At 41.3% G+C, this 16,924-nt stretch overlaps 1 protein-coding gene across 2 annotated transcripts in view; it reads left to right on the plus strand.

Moving 5' to 3' along the window:
• The window catches only part of PRUNE2 (prune homolog 2 with BCH domain), a 272,023-nt gene that overhangs the window by 184,200 nt on the left and 70,899 nt on the right, over positions 1–16,924 (plus strand). The window contains exon 1 of one of the 2 annotated variants that reach the window (XM_060014604.1): positions 14,100–14,189. The exons of the other annotated variant lie outside the window; for it this stretch is intronic. Within the exon in view, the coding sequence (XP_059870587.1) occupies positions 14,131–14,189 (59 nt within the window). The 5' untranslated portion in view covers positions 14,100–14,130. Of the gene's footprint in view, positions 1–14,099; positions 14,190–16,924 lie in introns of those variants that run through there. 2 annotated transcript variants of the gene reach the window in all.

Genomic DNA, 16,924 nt, shown 5'->3' on the forward strand with positions numbered 1-16,924 from the left:
CCTTGTTGATTATCTATCTCATATATAGTAGTGTGCATGTGTTAATCCAAAACTCCTAATTTATCTCCTCCCCGCCTCGACATTTCCCCTTTGGTAACTGTAAGTTTGTTTTTGAAGTCTGTGAGTCTGTTTCTGTTTTGTAAATAAGTTCATTTGTATCATTTTTTTTAGATTTCACATACAAGTAATATCATATGATATTTGTCTCTCTGACTTACCTCACTTAGTATGGTAATCCCTAATTCTGTTCATGTTGCTGCAAACGGTATTGTTTCATTCTTTTTAATGGCTGAGTAATATTCCATCGTTTATATGTACCACATCTTCTTTATCCATTCGTCTGTTGATGGACATTTAGGATATCATTTTCCTACTCATTTTAGGAGCATAAAGGACTATACACACTACATACCCACTGCAAATCAAGGCAGCTGGATTCCAGCCTGGCTCTACCACTACCAGTTACGTATTTTAGGATTAACCCTAGGCTTAAGTTTCCTCGTCCATAAAATCGGTGCGTTGGGCTGGAGGATCTCAAGGCTTCCTTCATTATTGAATCCTGCGACCTTAATTTATGTATAAATAGAAAGTGTCCAGGAGGGCTTTGGCATTCACATGTCTCCATGAAAGGGACAGAGAAATCAGAAAGAATAGCAGGGTTATATTGACGTTTAGCAAAGTGCCGTAAAGAGTTAAAAGCTGTGCCACATTCAAGTGCAGCTTCATAAATCCAGACATTTTAAGTTGGCCTAATCTTTCTTTCTTCCTGTCAAGCTATTTCCTTCCAGAGGGACCTCAGATCTGTTATCAAAAAGAGAGTAGCAGATGGATCCCAGCAGCCCTGCTGGCACTGTTATAGATTGAGCTCAGAACACAGGCAGCCTCGAGTTGGCTGAGCTGTTATTTGGCTTCTTGTCTGCATTTTGCACATGCCCCTGAAACCCAACAGATGACAGTGTTCAATTGTGCCACTAGCCCCTTTTCTTTTCTTTTTTTTTTTTTAAAGAAGACGCTGGGGGTAGGAGTTTAGTAATTTAGTTTTGCTGTGTTGGGTCTTCGTTTCTGTGCGAGGGCTTTCTCTAGTTGTGGCAAGCGGGGGCCACTCGTCATTGCCGTGTGTGGGCCTCTCGTTGCGGAGCACAGGCTCCAGACGCGCAGGCTCAGTAGTTGTGGCTCACGGGCCTAGTTGCTCCACGGCATATGGGATCCTCCCAAACCAGGGCTCGAACCCGTGTCCCCTGCATCAGCAGGCAGATTCTCAACCACTGCACCACCAGGGAAGCCTGCCCCTTTTCTTTTAATGAGATTTCTTTGCTCATCTCTGTCTGCCCAGCCCCTGAAGTAATGGAAATCTTCTCACAGTTGGGGGAGGGGACAGATTTTCCCACTGGATTTTGTGTTACCTTTTGCCTAAATAATTTACTCTGAAGTATTTGAAAGCTTTTCTCTGTGCTAGATTTTGGGAGGGTGCAGAGTTATCTAAAACAGTAGTTTTCTAAATGGGGCCCTAAAACCAGCAGGCCTCATCGTCACCTGGATACTTGCTAGAAAGGTGTATTACCTGCGCCACCCCATACCTCCCGAATCAAGAACTCGGGGTGGGACCCAGCCATCTGTGTTTCAACACTTCCTCCAGGGGATTCCGATGCACAGTAGTTTGAGAACCGCTGGTCTAAAACTTAGTCCCATCCCTCTAGGAGTTTAGTTTAATACAGGAGTTAAACATAAGTGAAAAGGTAGATAATAGTGTGATGGTTAAATCAAGATAGTGGATGACCAATGTCAGGTTAAATGTAAATAGCTACCAGTTAATGGACATCTGCTCTGGACCAGGTACTAAGCATTCTATATGCAGGGTCTCACATTACCATGGCAACTGTATGAGGTAAGAATTACACAAGAGAGGAAACTGATGTCCAGAAAGTTTGAATCACTTGCTCTGGTTTATAGTTAGAAAGTGAAGAAGCTGGGATTTGAATTTGAGCCTCTCTATGTTAATAAGTTAAGAGAGAGGCATCTGTATAGGATACTTTTATGGAGGAGGAACGAGGATGACTTATCATCCAGCAGCATCAGGAGGCAGAGTGCCCAGGGCCCACGATATTTTAAAAGGCCCATGAGAAGCTTTGAATTTCTTTCAAAATTAAAAGAAAAAGTGATTATATTCCTATGTGGATTATATTCCGGTGTGGATTACATTTCTTTCTACCAATGCAGATGTGAAGCAAATTTTTAGGGTTTTGTTTTGTTTTGTTTTGAGTGAGAGAAGGGGCCCGTGAAGGCAAAAGTGACTAAGGTCCACAAAAGTCATACTGCGGTCCTGAGAACTGCGATTTGAGACAGGCATTAAAGGAAGCTCATAGTCTGGAAAGGTGGAGAAAGGGGGTGAGAGGCCAGCCAAGTTAACTGAGGAGAGTAACATAAAGAAAATCCTGGAGACAGGAAGGCGATCACAGAAGCATTATGATAATAAGATGGCCATATTCTCCAGGCCAAAAACCTGGAGACATCTTCTGATGCATAATCTCATCGTAGGACCAAAATCAAGACTGTCCTGAAAAAAAAAAATTAAAACCTGGTCTTCAAAAATGAAAGTAGGCTGATAGTATATGCAAGATGACACACCATCTACAAATGGCTTCTTGCCCTCACATCAGCCAGCCACACCTCCTCTCAGCTCCCACACTGTTTTGGAGAGCACTAAGCCATTTCTCAAAATCTGAGGGCGCATTAGAAAGACACCTTTTCTCATCGTACCTCACCTACTGTCTCTTGTTAACAAAACTTGTTATGAGTGCTGGGAGATAAACAATCTCCCGTGAGATCTTCAGCACTGTGTTCTAGTTCCCTAGGATCAATCTTCCCAGAGGCTTTTGCCAACAGCTTGGTCATCCTCCAGCTGTAGACCCGCCAGCTAAGGATTTCACGCCAATACCCCATACAGTGATGCATATGCCTGATCTTTCCTGTGTGGCCACAGAGAACATCTACAGAGTCATCTGCAGCACACAGACTTTTCTTAAAACAAAGAACCGTGTATGTATTTACTTTAAGGAAGGCATGGTTGCAAGACTGTCATGTGAAGAAAGGGTCATTGTGTTTTAGTCAGTGTTCTCCAGAGAAACAGAACCAATAGGAGAAATATGTATGTCTGAGAGAGAGAAAAGGGAGGGAGGGAGGGGAAATTTCCTGTAAGGAATTGGAATTGGCTCACACAGTTTGAGGCTGGCAAGTCTGAATTCTGTAGGACAGGCCAGCAGGCTAGAAACTCAGGCAAGAGTTGTTGCAGTTTTGAGTCAGAATTCTGCAGGGCAGCAGGCTGGAAACTTAGGCAGAGTCTCTGTGTTGCAGGTTTGAGGAGAGTTCCTTTCTTTTCAGGAAACTTTCAGACTTTGCTCTTAAGGCCTTCAACTGATTGGACGAGGCCCACCCACATTCCAGAGGGTAATCTGCTTTTCTCAAAGTCTTCTGATTTCGGTGTTAATCACATCTAAAAAATACTTTCACAGCAACATCTAGACTGGTGTTTAACCAAATAACTGGGCATCGTAGCCTAGCCAAGTTGCCACATAACATTATCAGAGGTTATATGCAGAAGCCTGAACTACATGCTAAGAGAGCATGGAACCATTAACGTTTGTAAACTCACCATCGGAATTGTATAAATACATTGCTATACAAATATATTGGCTTTCTGTAGGTGTGGGGCAAGGATATAGCTGTACAGGGTGATGGAAGTAAATAATTTCCAAGAGGACTAAGAAAATTGACAATACTTGTCCAACCTTTGTAGATACATGCAGCAGAGGGCAGTGGGGGAGGAAGGAGGGAGAGGGATGGAAAGGAGGGGGAGCTCTTGTCACATGTACGTTTGAAACAGAGTATTTAGAAGTAACCTAATCCTTATACTTATGGAGCTATATCTTTTTAAAAAATTTTTATTGGAGTACAGTTGATTTACAATGTTGTGTCAGTTTCAGGTGTACAGCAAAGTGAGTCAGTTATACATATATCCACTCTTTTTCAGACTCTTTTCCCGTATAGGCCATTACAGGGTATGGAGTAGAGTTCCTTGTGCTACACAGTAGGTCCTTATTAGTTATCTATTTTATATATAGTAGTGTGTATATGTCAATCCCATTGTCTCCTACTTCTGCGAGGTGAATTATCTGGTACTCCCTAAAATAAAAATGACATTGAAACACAATAGATTTCATATTCCCCGTGACCGGCTTCTTACGGTGATCTCTGTGCATTCTTTCGTTCTTTTAAAATTAGTAACTTTGGGCTTTTTTTTTCTGTCTGACAAGACTATGGAAAAGAATTTGTCTTTCTCCCTGCGAGTGACACCACTAGAAGATGCTTTTATGTGTTTTCATGAGACCTTCTGCAATCAGCTTTTTCTGTCTGTGACTTTCGGCTGAGGAGTTAGTACGTTGGGTCTTACACCCATGTGAATGCTGGAAATGAAAAACGGGTGAAGGGAGAATCTTTTGACTCCTTCTCTCGAGGCCGGGTAATGATATATTTGGGCTGTCAGAAGAATCACACTCTTTGAGCACACACTATCCCCCCTCTCTCGGTCTTGCTGTTTGAATGGGCTCTATCCCAGTTCCAAACGTTTGCCCTTTCTCCAAGGTAAACCGATACTCTGTAAACGACAGTGTTCCCTTGTTTATTCACTGTTTCCTGGCTTTGCCCTGAACCAAACCTGGAAGACCAAACTTGGCACTGACTCTGCGTTCATTTACTTTTGTAATTATATTTTATCATCTGGTGCATTTTATTTGGTGACTACGTGCTGATAATTAAGTATCATCAAAAGTCCTTTAAATTGTTACTTTAATTCAGGACTTAAATCTTTTTTTTTTTTTTCCAAAACAGCCTATTTTGGTGTCTCTCCCCACTCCCATCCCACTCCCACCCCAGCCGCCTCTGCGCCTCTGGCCAGCCCTTCCCAGAGCAGGCTTCCAGTAAGTGCTGGTAGATAGACTAATATGTTATGTTCTTGGGTCCATCCAATTTCCATTTGAGATAGACATGGCAAGTTTTATTATGCCAGTCTCATAGGTGAACAAACTGACTCAATAAGTGAGCTGTTTAATATCATCCAGAAATGAGATCGTGGTAAAGTTGGGACTTGAACTGAAGTCTTCTCTCTTCTAGCCCAGTGCTTGCCAATTAGATAATTTTTTGGAACTTCTGTAGGTTGATGTGTTTATTCCTATTCTCTCATTGTCCCATGGAAAAGTACCTCAAGTTTAATAGCCAAAGTTTCCCAAAGAGAGATTTTGAGAATAACTGAGTCAGAACCCACCTCTGACTTTTCATACTGTCATGTGACCTACTGAATTCTTTTTCCCTCTTGAACACGCATTTCCCACCTCAGCAAGTCCATGACGCATTTCCCACCTCAGCAAGTCCATGACGGCTACTGCTGCGTCAGTAAGCTGCTCTCCATCTGTGATGTGTGGGACCAGCTCCAGTGGCTAGAGGCCAGAGGCAGGCGAGGGAATCAGGCCTCTCAATGTACATTTAAGTTTTCTGCATATCTATAGATATGGTGCTTGTTTGCGGTGAGGAATTTTATAGTGAGAAAAAGCCAGGAGTGCCGAGACGCAGTGGTACAACTCAGCTGTCTTGTAGGAGGAACACCCACAGGGGAGCCCTTTTGTACTGTGTTGGCTTCTAGCTTGAGGAAAAATCCAAGGTACTTCTCCAGCTGGAATAGCAAAATGTCAAAACTGATGTGAGAAAAAAAAGACCTTTATGAAAACTGATGGCATTTGAGGAAGATAAGAAGTCATGGCTTTTGAAAGCAAGATGTACTAGCGTATCAGGGACCCAGCAGGAAAGAGCTGACACATTCGAATAAGGGTAATTGGAGAAATATTTAATAAAGGGAGTGTTTACAAAGATGGTGGCAACTTGGGAGGAACTCACAAGGAATAGTGTGATAACCCAGGAACAGTAACAGAACAGCTGTTATTCCTAGGCCTCGGGGTGAGGGGAGGTGGTGATTTCCAGAACCCAGAATGAGAATTTTGGGTAGAAAGGGCCATCCTACAAGGAGCTGTGACCAACTGTTGAGGGACATAGCCAGCCTGAGACCTTCCCACAGGAAGGAAACCTCCTTCCTTCCTCCTCTGATCTCCCGCCAGGGGCCCTCATTGGTTAAAATGAAGGGGAATTTAGAGGGTGAGATGAGGGAGCCTCCCAGGGAGGAGAGCAACATGGAAAAAGTAGGAAAGTAGACCTGCGGAAGCCAACAGAAGTTAGGCAGCACAGCTGGCTTAATTGGAGAGTGATGGAAGCTCAGGTTCTGAAAAGTGGACTGAGTTATATAAACATACAGGATTAGTTAAGTACTCCTCCAGTGCATTGGAGGATCTCCAATCTGTTTTCAAGATACATATGAGAGTTCCTTTAGGACAAAGGCTGTCAAAAACGCAATCTAGGATTGGGTCACCCTTTGTAGAAATCCAAGCTATACCAATGGAGGAAATTAGAATGTCACCTTCCCTCCATTTTAACTGTTGGTTAAAGGATGTGGCTTTTTAAAATTGTCAACATAAGAGAGTTTGGTTCTAGGTAATGGCTGGGGAGTAAATTTGTTTTTAATTTATTTTATTGAAGTATAATTGATTTACAATGTTAATTTCTGCTGAACAGCAAAGTGATTCAGTTATACATATATATATATATATATATACATGCTCTTTTTAAAAAATATTCTTTTCTATTATGGTTTATCACAGGATATTGAATATAGTTCCCTGTGCTATACAGTAGGGCCTTGTTCATTCATTCTCTATACAATAGTTTGTATCTGCTAATCCCAAACGCCAAATCGATCCCTCCCACACCCTCTCTCCCCCTTGGCAACCGCAAGTCTGTTCTCTATATCTGTGAGTCCATTTCTGTTTCATAGATAAGTTCATTTGTGTCATGTTTTAGATTCCACATATAAGTGATATCACATGGTATTTGTCTTTCTCTTTCTGACTTATTTCACTTAGTACGATAATCTCTAGGTCCATCCATGTTGCTGTAAATAGCATTATTTCATTGCTTTTTATGGCTGAGTAGTCTTCCATTGTACATATGTACCACATCTTCTTTATCCATTCATTTGTCGATGGACATTTAGGTTGTTTCCATGTCTTGGCTATTGTGAATAATGCTGCTATGAACATAGGGGTGCATGTATCTTTTCGAATTACAGTTTTGTCCAGATACGTGCTCAGGAATGGTACTGCTGGATCATACAGTAACTCTATTTTTAGTTTTCTGAGGAACCTCTGTACTGTTTTCCACAGTGGCTGCACCAACTTACATTCCCACCAACAGTGTAGGAGGGTTCCCTCTTCTCCACACCCTCTACGGCATTTGTTATTTGTAGACTTTTTAATGATGGCCGTTCTGACTGGTGTGAGGTGGTACCTCATTGTAGTTTTGATTTGCATTTCTCTGATAATTAGCGATGTGGAGCATCTTTTCATGTGCCTGTTGACCATCTGTATGTCTTTGGAGAAATATCTATTTAGGCCTTCTGTCCATTTTCTGATTGGGTTGTTTGTTTTTTTTGTTATTGAGTTGTATGAGTTGTTTGTATATTTTGGAAGTTAAGCCCTTGTCAGGCATATCATTTGCAAATATTTTCTCCCAGTCTGTAGGCTGTCTTTCAATTTTGTCTATGGTTTCCTTTGCTGTGCAAAAGCTTATAAGTTTGGTTAGGTCCCATTTGTTTATTTTTGTTTTTATTTCTATTGCCTTGGGAGACTGACCTAAGAAAACACTGGTACGATTTATGTCAGAGAACGTTTTGCTATGTTCTCCTCTAGGAGTTTTATGGTGTCATGTCTTATTTTTAAGTTCTTAAGCCATTTTGAGTTTATTTTTGTGCATGGTGTGAGGGTGTGTTCTAACTCCACTGATTTACATGCGCTGTCCAACTTCCAGGGAGTAAAATTTTTAATTCATCCCCTTAAACTATCTGAAATGTTGATCAACTGAGAATCAGAATTTATGGTAGATTGAGTGAAAAATATGTAATGCAAACGGTCCTTCACATGTTCCAAAATGTGCCCTGGATTAAGCCCAGGTAGCAGAGAACTATGTACCTGTACCAAGTTGCAGAGGATCCCACACAGTTTCTTTATTCTGTTTTGTTTTTGTTGTAGGTCATTGGCTTATCTTGATGGAAAACGTTAGGTCAGCCCAGTGAAACTCATCTCTATGCCAAGGATATTTCTGAGACCATGATTTTCTAATCAGAATATCTGTGCTCTCATGAGCAAATCCAATCCAATCTCCATCTTGACTATTAGTTAAATAATGTGACTTTATTTAATAACATTTATGTAATTGATCATGTTTATCCCTTTGAGTTGACTCCTTGGAAGTTTATGTTTCACAGCCAAGTTTATCACTTACTAGTATCAAATGTATAGAATTCTGGAATATGTATTTTATTGTATTACTCTAAGTCTTAATTTCGTGTTGTGATGCTGTCACTCTTTTTTTTTTCCCAGCTATTTTTAAGTCATATGGTGGTGGTGGGTTTTTATATATCTACTAGCTTTGTCTTAAAGTGGAAGTATAAATAAGCACATATATCCTCTTCATAGAAATGTTCACGTTTGCCCTGAAGAGACTTTTTTTTTCTTGCCTCTTTGCTCTTATCTTGGCACCTTTTTTTTTTTTTTTTTTTTTTTGCGGTACACGGGCCTCTCACTGTTGTGGCCTCTCCCGTTGCGGACCACAGGCTCCGGACGCGCAGGCTCAGCGGCCATGGCTCACGGGCCCAGCCGCTCCGCGGCATGTAGGATCCTCCCGGACCGGGGCACGAACCTGTGTCCCCTGCATCGGCAGGCGGACTCTCAACCACTGCGCCACCAGGGGAGGCCCTTGGCACCTCTTTTAATTCCTTGCTCCTCCATCTTGTTTCCTGCATATTGAAATTCCACTCTTCATTTAAGACCCAGACCAAATGTCTCTTCCTTCCTAAAACATTCTCCAGTCTTATCAAACAGAAGGAATCCCTCCATCTCCTGAATCTCATTGTACTTTGAACCTTTTTGTGGCCGTCCTCACATTCTGCCTCATGTTATACTTACTAGAGACTCTCTTAACCTATCTGGATGTAAGCCACTTGAGGCTTATACATCTTTATATCCCAGACTACCTTAAACAGCATTTATACTGAAGTTGTAACTTAAAGTCAAATATAAATTGAAAGGGGGATGGTGAAGTCATTTAGATGGGTGAATTTTAGAAACTTTAGTGCAGTATTTAGTTTCCCTCTACCATGGGAAATAATTTAGATTTTCCTAATTGACACTGGCCTATGATTTTCCTTCATCACACAAGCTCTTGTCTGGTTTAGGAATCAAAGTTGTTACTGACACCATAAAACAAACTAGGGAGTCTTCCTTTTCTTCTGTTCTTCAGAATAACTTGTATAAGCCAAGGGGTTTCTCTAATACGTGAGAATTAGGTAATATTTATAGAATTGTCTGTGCCTATTCCTTATTTGGGGGATAGATATTTTACTAGTAATGTGATTTCTTAATGATTACTGGTCTGTTCAGGTTTTCTAATTCTTTCTGCATCAACTTTGCTATTTAGTATTTTTCTAGAAAATTGTTCATCAGTTTTCAAAGGTTTTGGAATAAAATTGTTCATATTCTCTTACTAGTTTTCAATCTCTACTATATCTGTAGCTAGTTATATAATTCTTTTATTCCTAATATTATCTATTTGTATCGTCTCTCTTTTTTCCTTGTTCAATCTTTCTAGAGATGGGTTCATATTATTAGTCTTTTCTAATAACTAGATTTGCTTTCGTTAATCTTTTCCTTTTGTTTTTGTTTGCTTGTTTTCTACTTTATTAAATTTTGCTTTCATCTCTTTTTTCTCCCTGATATTAATATTGCTATACTGGCTTTCTTCTTGTTCGTATGTTTCGTGTTCTTTCTGTTTATCTCAGAGGTCCCTGTTTTTGCCACTGAGCACCAATCGCCATTTACTTCTGCCAACATGTCCATAACTGAACTACAAGTTCATGGAGTGCCATGATACATTTCCCTACTGCTAACTTCCAATTCCAGGGCAAGAGAGAAATTGGAGACTGGAATTGTTTGTCAGACCTGGATCTTTCATCTAACCATATTGGAGGTGGCCTCCTTCTCAACTTTATTATAATGTAACTAGCTGAGTATAACTACTTACCTGAGCCCCAGTTTCCTATCTATAAACCATCAACCCAGTACACACACAATCCACCCAACCTTATGTGGCAGCCCTGCCCTGGGCAGCCCATGTGGGTCTTTCAACCAGACTCCTGTCTCCATCCTGCCAACCTGGTCCTACAGTCCATTCTCCATTCACTGGCTTGAGTGAGTCTTTCAGATGAGAATATCCTTCTTTTGCTACCTATCTTTTTAAAACCCTCCAATGTCTTCTCATTTATTTTGCAATAAAATTCTTATTCTTAACTATAGTCTCTAAGGCCCTGTGTCCCCCAGTTGCTGCTTACGTCTGTGATCACTAAGACCACTCCCTCTACCAGCCCTCAGTCTTGCCCGCCAGACTCTTCCAATTTAGTGATTTAGTGCCAGCTGTAACTCTCTGTCTAGAACTCTCCTGACATGGCTGGCTTATTCTCATGGTTTGGGGTTCCCCAGAGAGACCTCCTATAACTGCTCCATCTACAGTAGCAATAACTGTACCACCAAGTTATTCTAGTTTTCAATAACTAGTTTCAAGAACTAGTTATTCTTGTTTGCCCCTCCCACCTAGGGGACGTCTAGCAATACCTGGAGACAGTTTTGATTGCCACAACTCGGGTGATGCTACTGCCATCTATAGGTAGAGGTCGCAAATGCTGCTACACGTCCAACAATCACAAGAGCGCCCCGCGGGACACAGGATTATCCAGCCCCAAGGGCCAGCAGTGCCAAGGCTGAGAACTGTGCTCCATCCCACAGCCCTGCTTCATTTTCTTCCTACCACTTTTTTTTCTTTTTTTCTGTCTGAAAAGATCTGTTTATCTGTTTAATTGATTTTGTCGTGTGTGTCTCCACACACGAGAACGGACCCTCCAGGAAAGCAGACATTTGGTTTGTCTTGTTCACTGCTGTACCCCTAGTGCTTAGAGCAACCCTTGCCACATGTTGAGGCACCTCATAAAGACACCTGATTGAAGGAATGGAAAAGAAAGTCAAGTTCGTCCAACATAATTGGCTTTTAATAAAAATAATTACTGGTGTTTACTCTTCCTCTTCCGAGGGAGATGTGCTAGATTTAGCTTGGTAGTGATTTAGTTCAGGCTACTATAACAGATTACCATAGATTGATTGGGTGGCTTACAAACAATACAAATTTATTTCTCAAAGTCCTGGAGGTTGGAAATTCAAAATCAGGGTGCCAGCATGGTTGGGTTCTGGTTAGAGCCCTCTTCCAGGTTTCAGACTTCCAACTTCTCACTGTATCCTCAAACAGTAGAAAGAGTGAGAGAGCTCTCTGGGTTTTTTTATAAGGGCACTAATTCCACTCATGAGTGCCTCACCCTCCTCACCTCACCTAATCCTAATTACTTCCCAAAGCCCCCCACCTCACACAGGGAGAGGCTCAACTGATGAATTGAGGGGAGGGCACAAACATTCAGTTCATAACAGGAATATGCATCTTTTCTAATGTTGCAAAATCCATCTTTCCCCTTCTTTTGAAATTTGAGACCATAGTTATCTATTTTTAGTGTTCTGGTACATTTCTTCTTCATTATAGTGCTTCCAAGATTCTTACAGCCTTTCAGTTTGCTTAGAGTGCTGTTACCCACTTCACTCAGCCTCATGGAGAAAAACAGGTGTGCCTGTTCAGTTGTTTTGGTTCTTTTGTTTTTTGTTTTGCCTTTGTTATCCATTGCTTTATACCAGTTTGAATCTCCAGAGAGAAAAAATTATTCTGTTTACTTAATCATCTGTTACATCATCAACTCCAGTAGTACTTGACCATACATAATCTTCAAAGACTTTTTTTATTTTTGCTTTTTTAAACTTCAATTCATTAAATGATCATTTGAAAGTATTAGGCTCTCACAGAATAAAAATCCCCTGGATTGACATCTACCATGCCCTTTTCGTCCATGTAATAATCAGGATGCTACTTATTGCATTTAAATAGGAATTCTTTTTTTTTTTTTTTAATAATTGTAACTGCTTCAGTGGGATGAATAAGATAGTATATTTCCTCAGGGGCCCAGCTGACACTGAGCTGAGCTATTTTGCCTTGACAAAACATGTCTGAGAGAACATCCTGTAAGACAAGAGGAAGGATCGTTGGTGTTAACAGATGTCCCATATTTCCCCATTTAATGAAGTGCTACTTAAATGTTTTGAAGGTATTCTATGATTGGCCTGATGACAATAAGTCACTTTCTCTCTCAACTGTTGACTTTTAAAGCAGATATTAAGGGTAGGTTCAATTACAGTGTCTGTTCTACAGCATGTGACTCCTATTTCTGTAGCTCCAACTGCTACTTTTTTCCACCTGAGGAGGGAAACTCCTAATGAGCCACACTTCACAAAGAAGAGACCCCATGTTTAGCCTTCACCCTGGACACCCAGGGTACAACCAGCTCTGAAGCCATCTATTTTCCCCTGCCGATTTCTGGTTCATCTTGGCTTCAGGAACGGTACTAAGTTTTTGCTGAACCCTGAAAAAGTCATGACCCCCTAATGGCTCCACCCCGAATTCTCCATTGCTGAACGATAGAAAGCACATGAGAAATTATTTTCATAACTGCTTATAATTTGGAAGAATTTTGTAGGCTTTTAGTTTAAGTAGAGAGAGAAAAATTCACTTTTTCCTCTTCTGCCTTCCCCACTGCCCCCTCACCAGCCCCACAGCCATGGAGAAGACGAGGCGTGCCCTTCATTTTAAGAATAGGAGCTAACATTTCTTAAGTATTTACCGTGGCCAGGTTCTCTGCTGAGTAATTCACTTTCCTGTTTTCTTGGAGTTAGCTCAATCGGAGGTTACTGAAAACTGCCACATCCCCCTGTTCCACCATAGCGCCCTCCCCAACCCACCTACCCACTACCCCGCCAAAAAAGGAAAAAGGTCCTATAATATGGGATTTCTAACAACGTAGTTCTGAGGATGGTGCCTGTAGTTACTTTTCACATTGACATTTTGCCTGATCATGATCAGAAGTCTTTGTTTGATTTGTCTGATAACGTATTCTTTTCCTTTGAAGATCAAAGTAACCAATGTACGCTTTTCTAGTATGTAAGCTTTTCATTCACATTTCATTTGACTTAACTCCATCAAATATTTCTGTTGGCATTTTTAGAATTAATAATAGTAGCTAACCTTTATGGTGAGTTATTTTAACCCAGTCTCTCTAAAATCTCTAAGTTATCTTGCTTTAAAGTAACATTGTTAGTATTGTCCATTGGTGAGTCAGCAGTCTGAGGTACCAGGCAGTTTAGTAACTGGTCCAAACTCGCTAATAAGTAGCGGAAGTTAGATTCAAACTCAGGCCTTGTGACTCCAGAGCCTGAATGCTTACTGGTCACATGGCTTTATTTCTCAGTAGTCAAAGCTGTGTGGATCTTGGGCAAACATCCTAACTGTCTCTAGAATCTCCAACTGGACTTCTTTATTTATCTTGCTATGCTTCCATAGTCCATTTTTATTAGGGTTTTAACCACTGTCTATGAAATGAAAATAATTACACCACCATCTCACTGGGTGTGCCATGAAGCTGCAGGATTTTTTAAAAAAGAGGTTTCAGGGGAACTAAATTCCTTCCAATCTGTGCTTTGAGCCCATTCACATCCAGTCTCACTCAGGAACAGGAGTGACAGCAGTTTTCCTGAGCAGACACAAAAATCAAGGGGCATTTCTGACTCCACAACCTGCGTGAAAGAGTATTTTATATTCCCCAAAAGAAACTCTTCACAGCCCCAGCTCCATCCCCCAGCTGGAGCAGAGCAGCGGTGGTGATGGGCTCACTGGGAGATCTGAGAGGCAGGTGATCGTCCTTATTTAGATGTGCCCGTGATCACGTGACCAGAAAATGGAGGCGACTCCGTATTTCCAGTTAAGTGCTCCAGACAGGGGATGCTGAGGGCAGTAACCAAGCATTCTTCTCACTCTCCAGCCGGCTCTGTCCTCAGAAGGTAGGTGGGTCCCGGTGCGGCTTTAGGAGGATGGGCTGTGGGAGGTCGGATTGCAATGGAGGGTGTTGCTTTCACAGACTGGGCTATTGCAGCTGGGAAGTTGGAGGGGGAGAGGGAAGGGGGTGACAGGATGCAGAGCTCTGCCCAGCCCCTCGCAAGTGACAGCTGGCAGCTGCATTTCACTCTGTATCATCTCTTACTGGAAGGGCTTGTGGTCCTGTAAGCTATCTCCTGCCCCTCCCTTGGTGACCAGGTAATTAGTTAAACAGATTCTGCACGGCTATAAACATTTTTTATTCCTTTATGTCTATGATGAAAATGGAGATAGAAAATCAAAAAAAATGACAGTTGGGAAACCGTTTAGGACTCTCGTCTGATGGGTATTGAAATGTCTGTTTGGATTATTTGACAAGCAGAGTGGCCCTGGTACAGTGGCATTTTTATTTTTTATGTTATTGCTAATAGTCATTGAAGCTAGTAACATACATTTCTCTTTTTTTCTGATGAATCTTGTAACCTTTAAACCTTCCCTAAGTTCCAAGCTGCAGAAATAGGTCATCCTCAAAAATGGGCTTATGTTGTTTTCTATTGCTTTTTCAAAATCGAGACAGGATACGCTACTTAGAGAATATCAGTATTTTACTGAGAAACTAAGTTATGTGAGAAACTAGAAAAAAATTATCACCTGGTTAATTTCAAACAAGAAATACATAGGTTATGGAATTCCAAAAAAAACAAGACTCCCATCTAGAAGGAGTGATTTAAAGTGTGATTCTGCCTGAGATCAGTGTCATGGCAAATCACCTGTCATGGTGACTTAAGGAGGAGGGGGGACATCATCTCTATAAACTGCCCCCCTTCTTGCATAGGAACTGTTAATGTGCTGCGGATCTTATGTAAACTGCTATTCGAGCACAGCTTCTGGGCTCATTTCCCACCAGATGGTCCCCCGACCCCCTCCTAGAGAGAAAAATAGAAGCTACCACCGAATGAGCCCACTTCAAAATGTTCATTTGATGAAAGTCTTCTTAAAATCATAATTGGTAATATTCACAGAATGTAAAAACTGGAATTATTAGATGAAACTTCCTGGTAATTAAAAAAAAATGATCCATGATCTTTCTGTTAATTTAAAGAGACATTATCTGGGAGAAAAAAAGTGCCTTTCCGGGAGTACCTCTATCAATAAATTATACTTATGCAGGCTAGTGAAAGCTCTGTACTTTAAAATGGCTCGGACCTTGCTCTGCAACTCAAAGACAAATAAACAAGACTGGCTGTTGTCATGCACAGTCAGCAGCACCTAAACATCCCCAGGAGATTTCGCTTTGTAATGCAAAGTTACCCTTTATATCCTAAATAAGATCTAAAGCTTCATAGGTGCTTAAGGGTAATGAGCCAGATTCTCCTTCCTATTAACAAGAAGTCAAATTAACTTTTTCCCAATGGTTAGGGCTCTCTTTGGTACTTTCCAGTGAATTTCCATTTGGTTTTTCATTCTCGAATGTCTTTGTACTCAGGGAAGGATTTATCTCTTATTAAATAAAGGATCATGATACTTTTTTGACCTTTAGATTTCATACTTTCTAGCAAGCTAGAAGACAGTGCGGGGTTTGCACATAGGTTCAGGTACTCGATATAGGTTATGACAGGAAAGCTTGAGTTCACCTACAGCAAATAAAAGCTTATTTTTTTCTTCTTCGCTAGCCTGGAATTGCTTTGACATGCCAAGATTTTGCAGACGGTGGCTTTACTCAAATCAACTTCCTGCTAGAGTAGTATTTGAATTTGGGATGAGTTCTCAATCCCTTATCCATTCTAGTCAGTGGGATAGTTGGGGGAGAGGGGAAGGGATGAGAAGGGGCAGAGGGGAAAGTAGTGAAGGACATTCTGTCCCTGGTATCCTGTCTGTATCAGAGTTGACAAAGAACATTTGGGTACAGCTTTTTTCTGGATTAATAATGGCTGGAGTCATGGGGTAGTGGTGGATAGGTGTGCAAAAGGGTTGCAGGAGAAGAGGCAGGAATGGATACCCCTGTCTGAACACCATGATCATTTGAAGGCTCTGTTAAGCCATTTGCCTGGGGTTTTGATAGTTGTGTGATTCTCCGTATTATTCTTGCATCCTGAGTTTCGATTGCTAAGGTAAGATAAGCCGAAACAAATTGTAGAATTCATTTTGACTCGCTTCCTCAGTTTATAAGCAAGCAAATGAGCTCCAGTTAGAGTGAGGGATTGACTCAAGGTCACAGTCAGTAGCTGGGCCAGGATCAGAACCCAGGTGGCCAGCTCTTGATCTCATGCTATTTCCTTTCACCCCAGGCCTTTGAAAAGCCCTTAGCAAAACCTGGCCCATTCATTTACATTTCTCAGAGCTTAAACAAAAAACCACAAAACCCGCTACTACTCTTCTATTTTAAGGGTAAGGTAGCATTTCCTAATCCCTTTACGACCCTTAGAAATTTGGGGGAAATGGAACTGGACTGTATTCTCAGAGCTTGTGCATTTATTATGAACAAGATGCTATCTACCCCTAAAGACTGCATGTGATACAAAGGCAAAACAAATGGCTTGCAAAAGGCGGGGTAAAGTGAATTCCATAAGAGGTGGAACTGAGGGGCTCTGGGACCTCCAAGTTGGGAGAGCCTTGCTCCTCCTTTATTGTAGAGAAGTAAATACAGGATTCATGGATGAGGTGGATTCAATAGTTGGGGGAAGGAATATTTCAGCAGAAG

Source organism: Delphinus delphis, chromosome 6 (genome assembly GCF_949987515.2).
Source record: "Delphinus delphis chromosome 6, mDelDel1.2, whole genome shotgun sequence".
In the NCBI taxonomy this organism is placed as follows: Eukaryota; Metazoa; Chordata; class Mammalia; order Artiodactyla; family Delphinidae; genus Delphinus; species Delphinus delphis.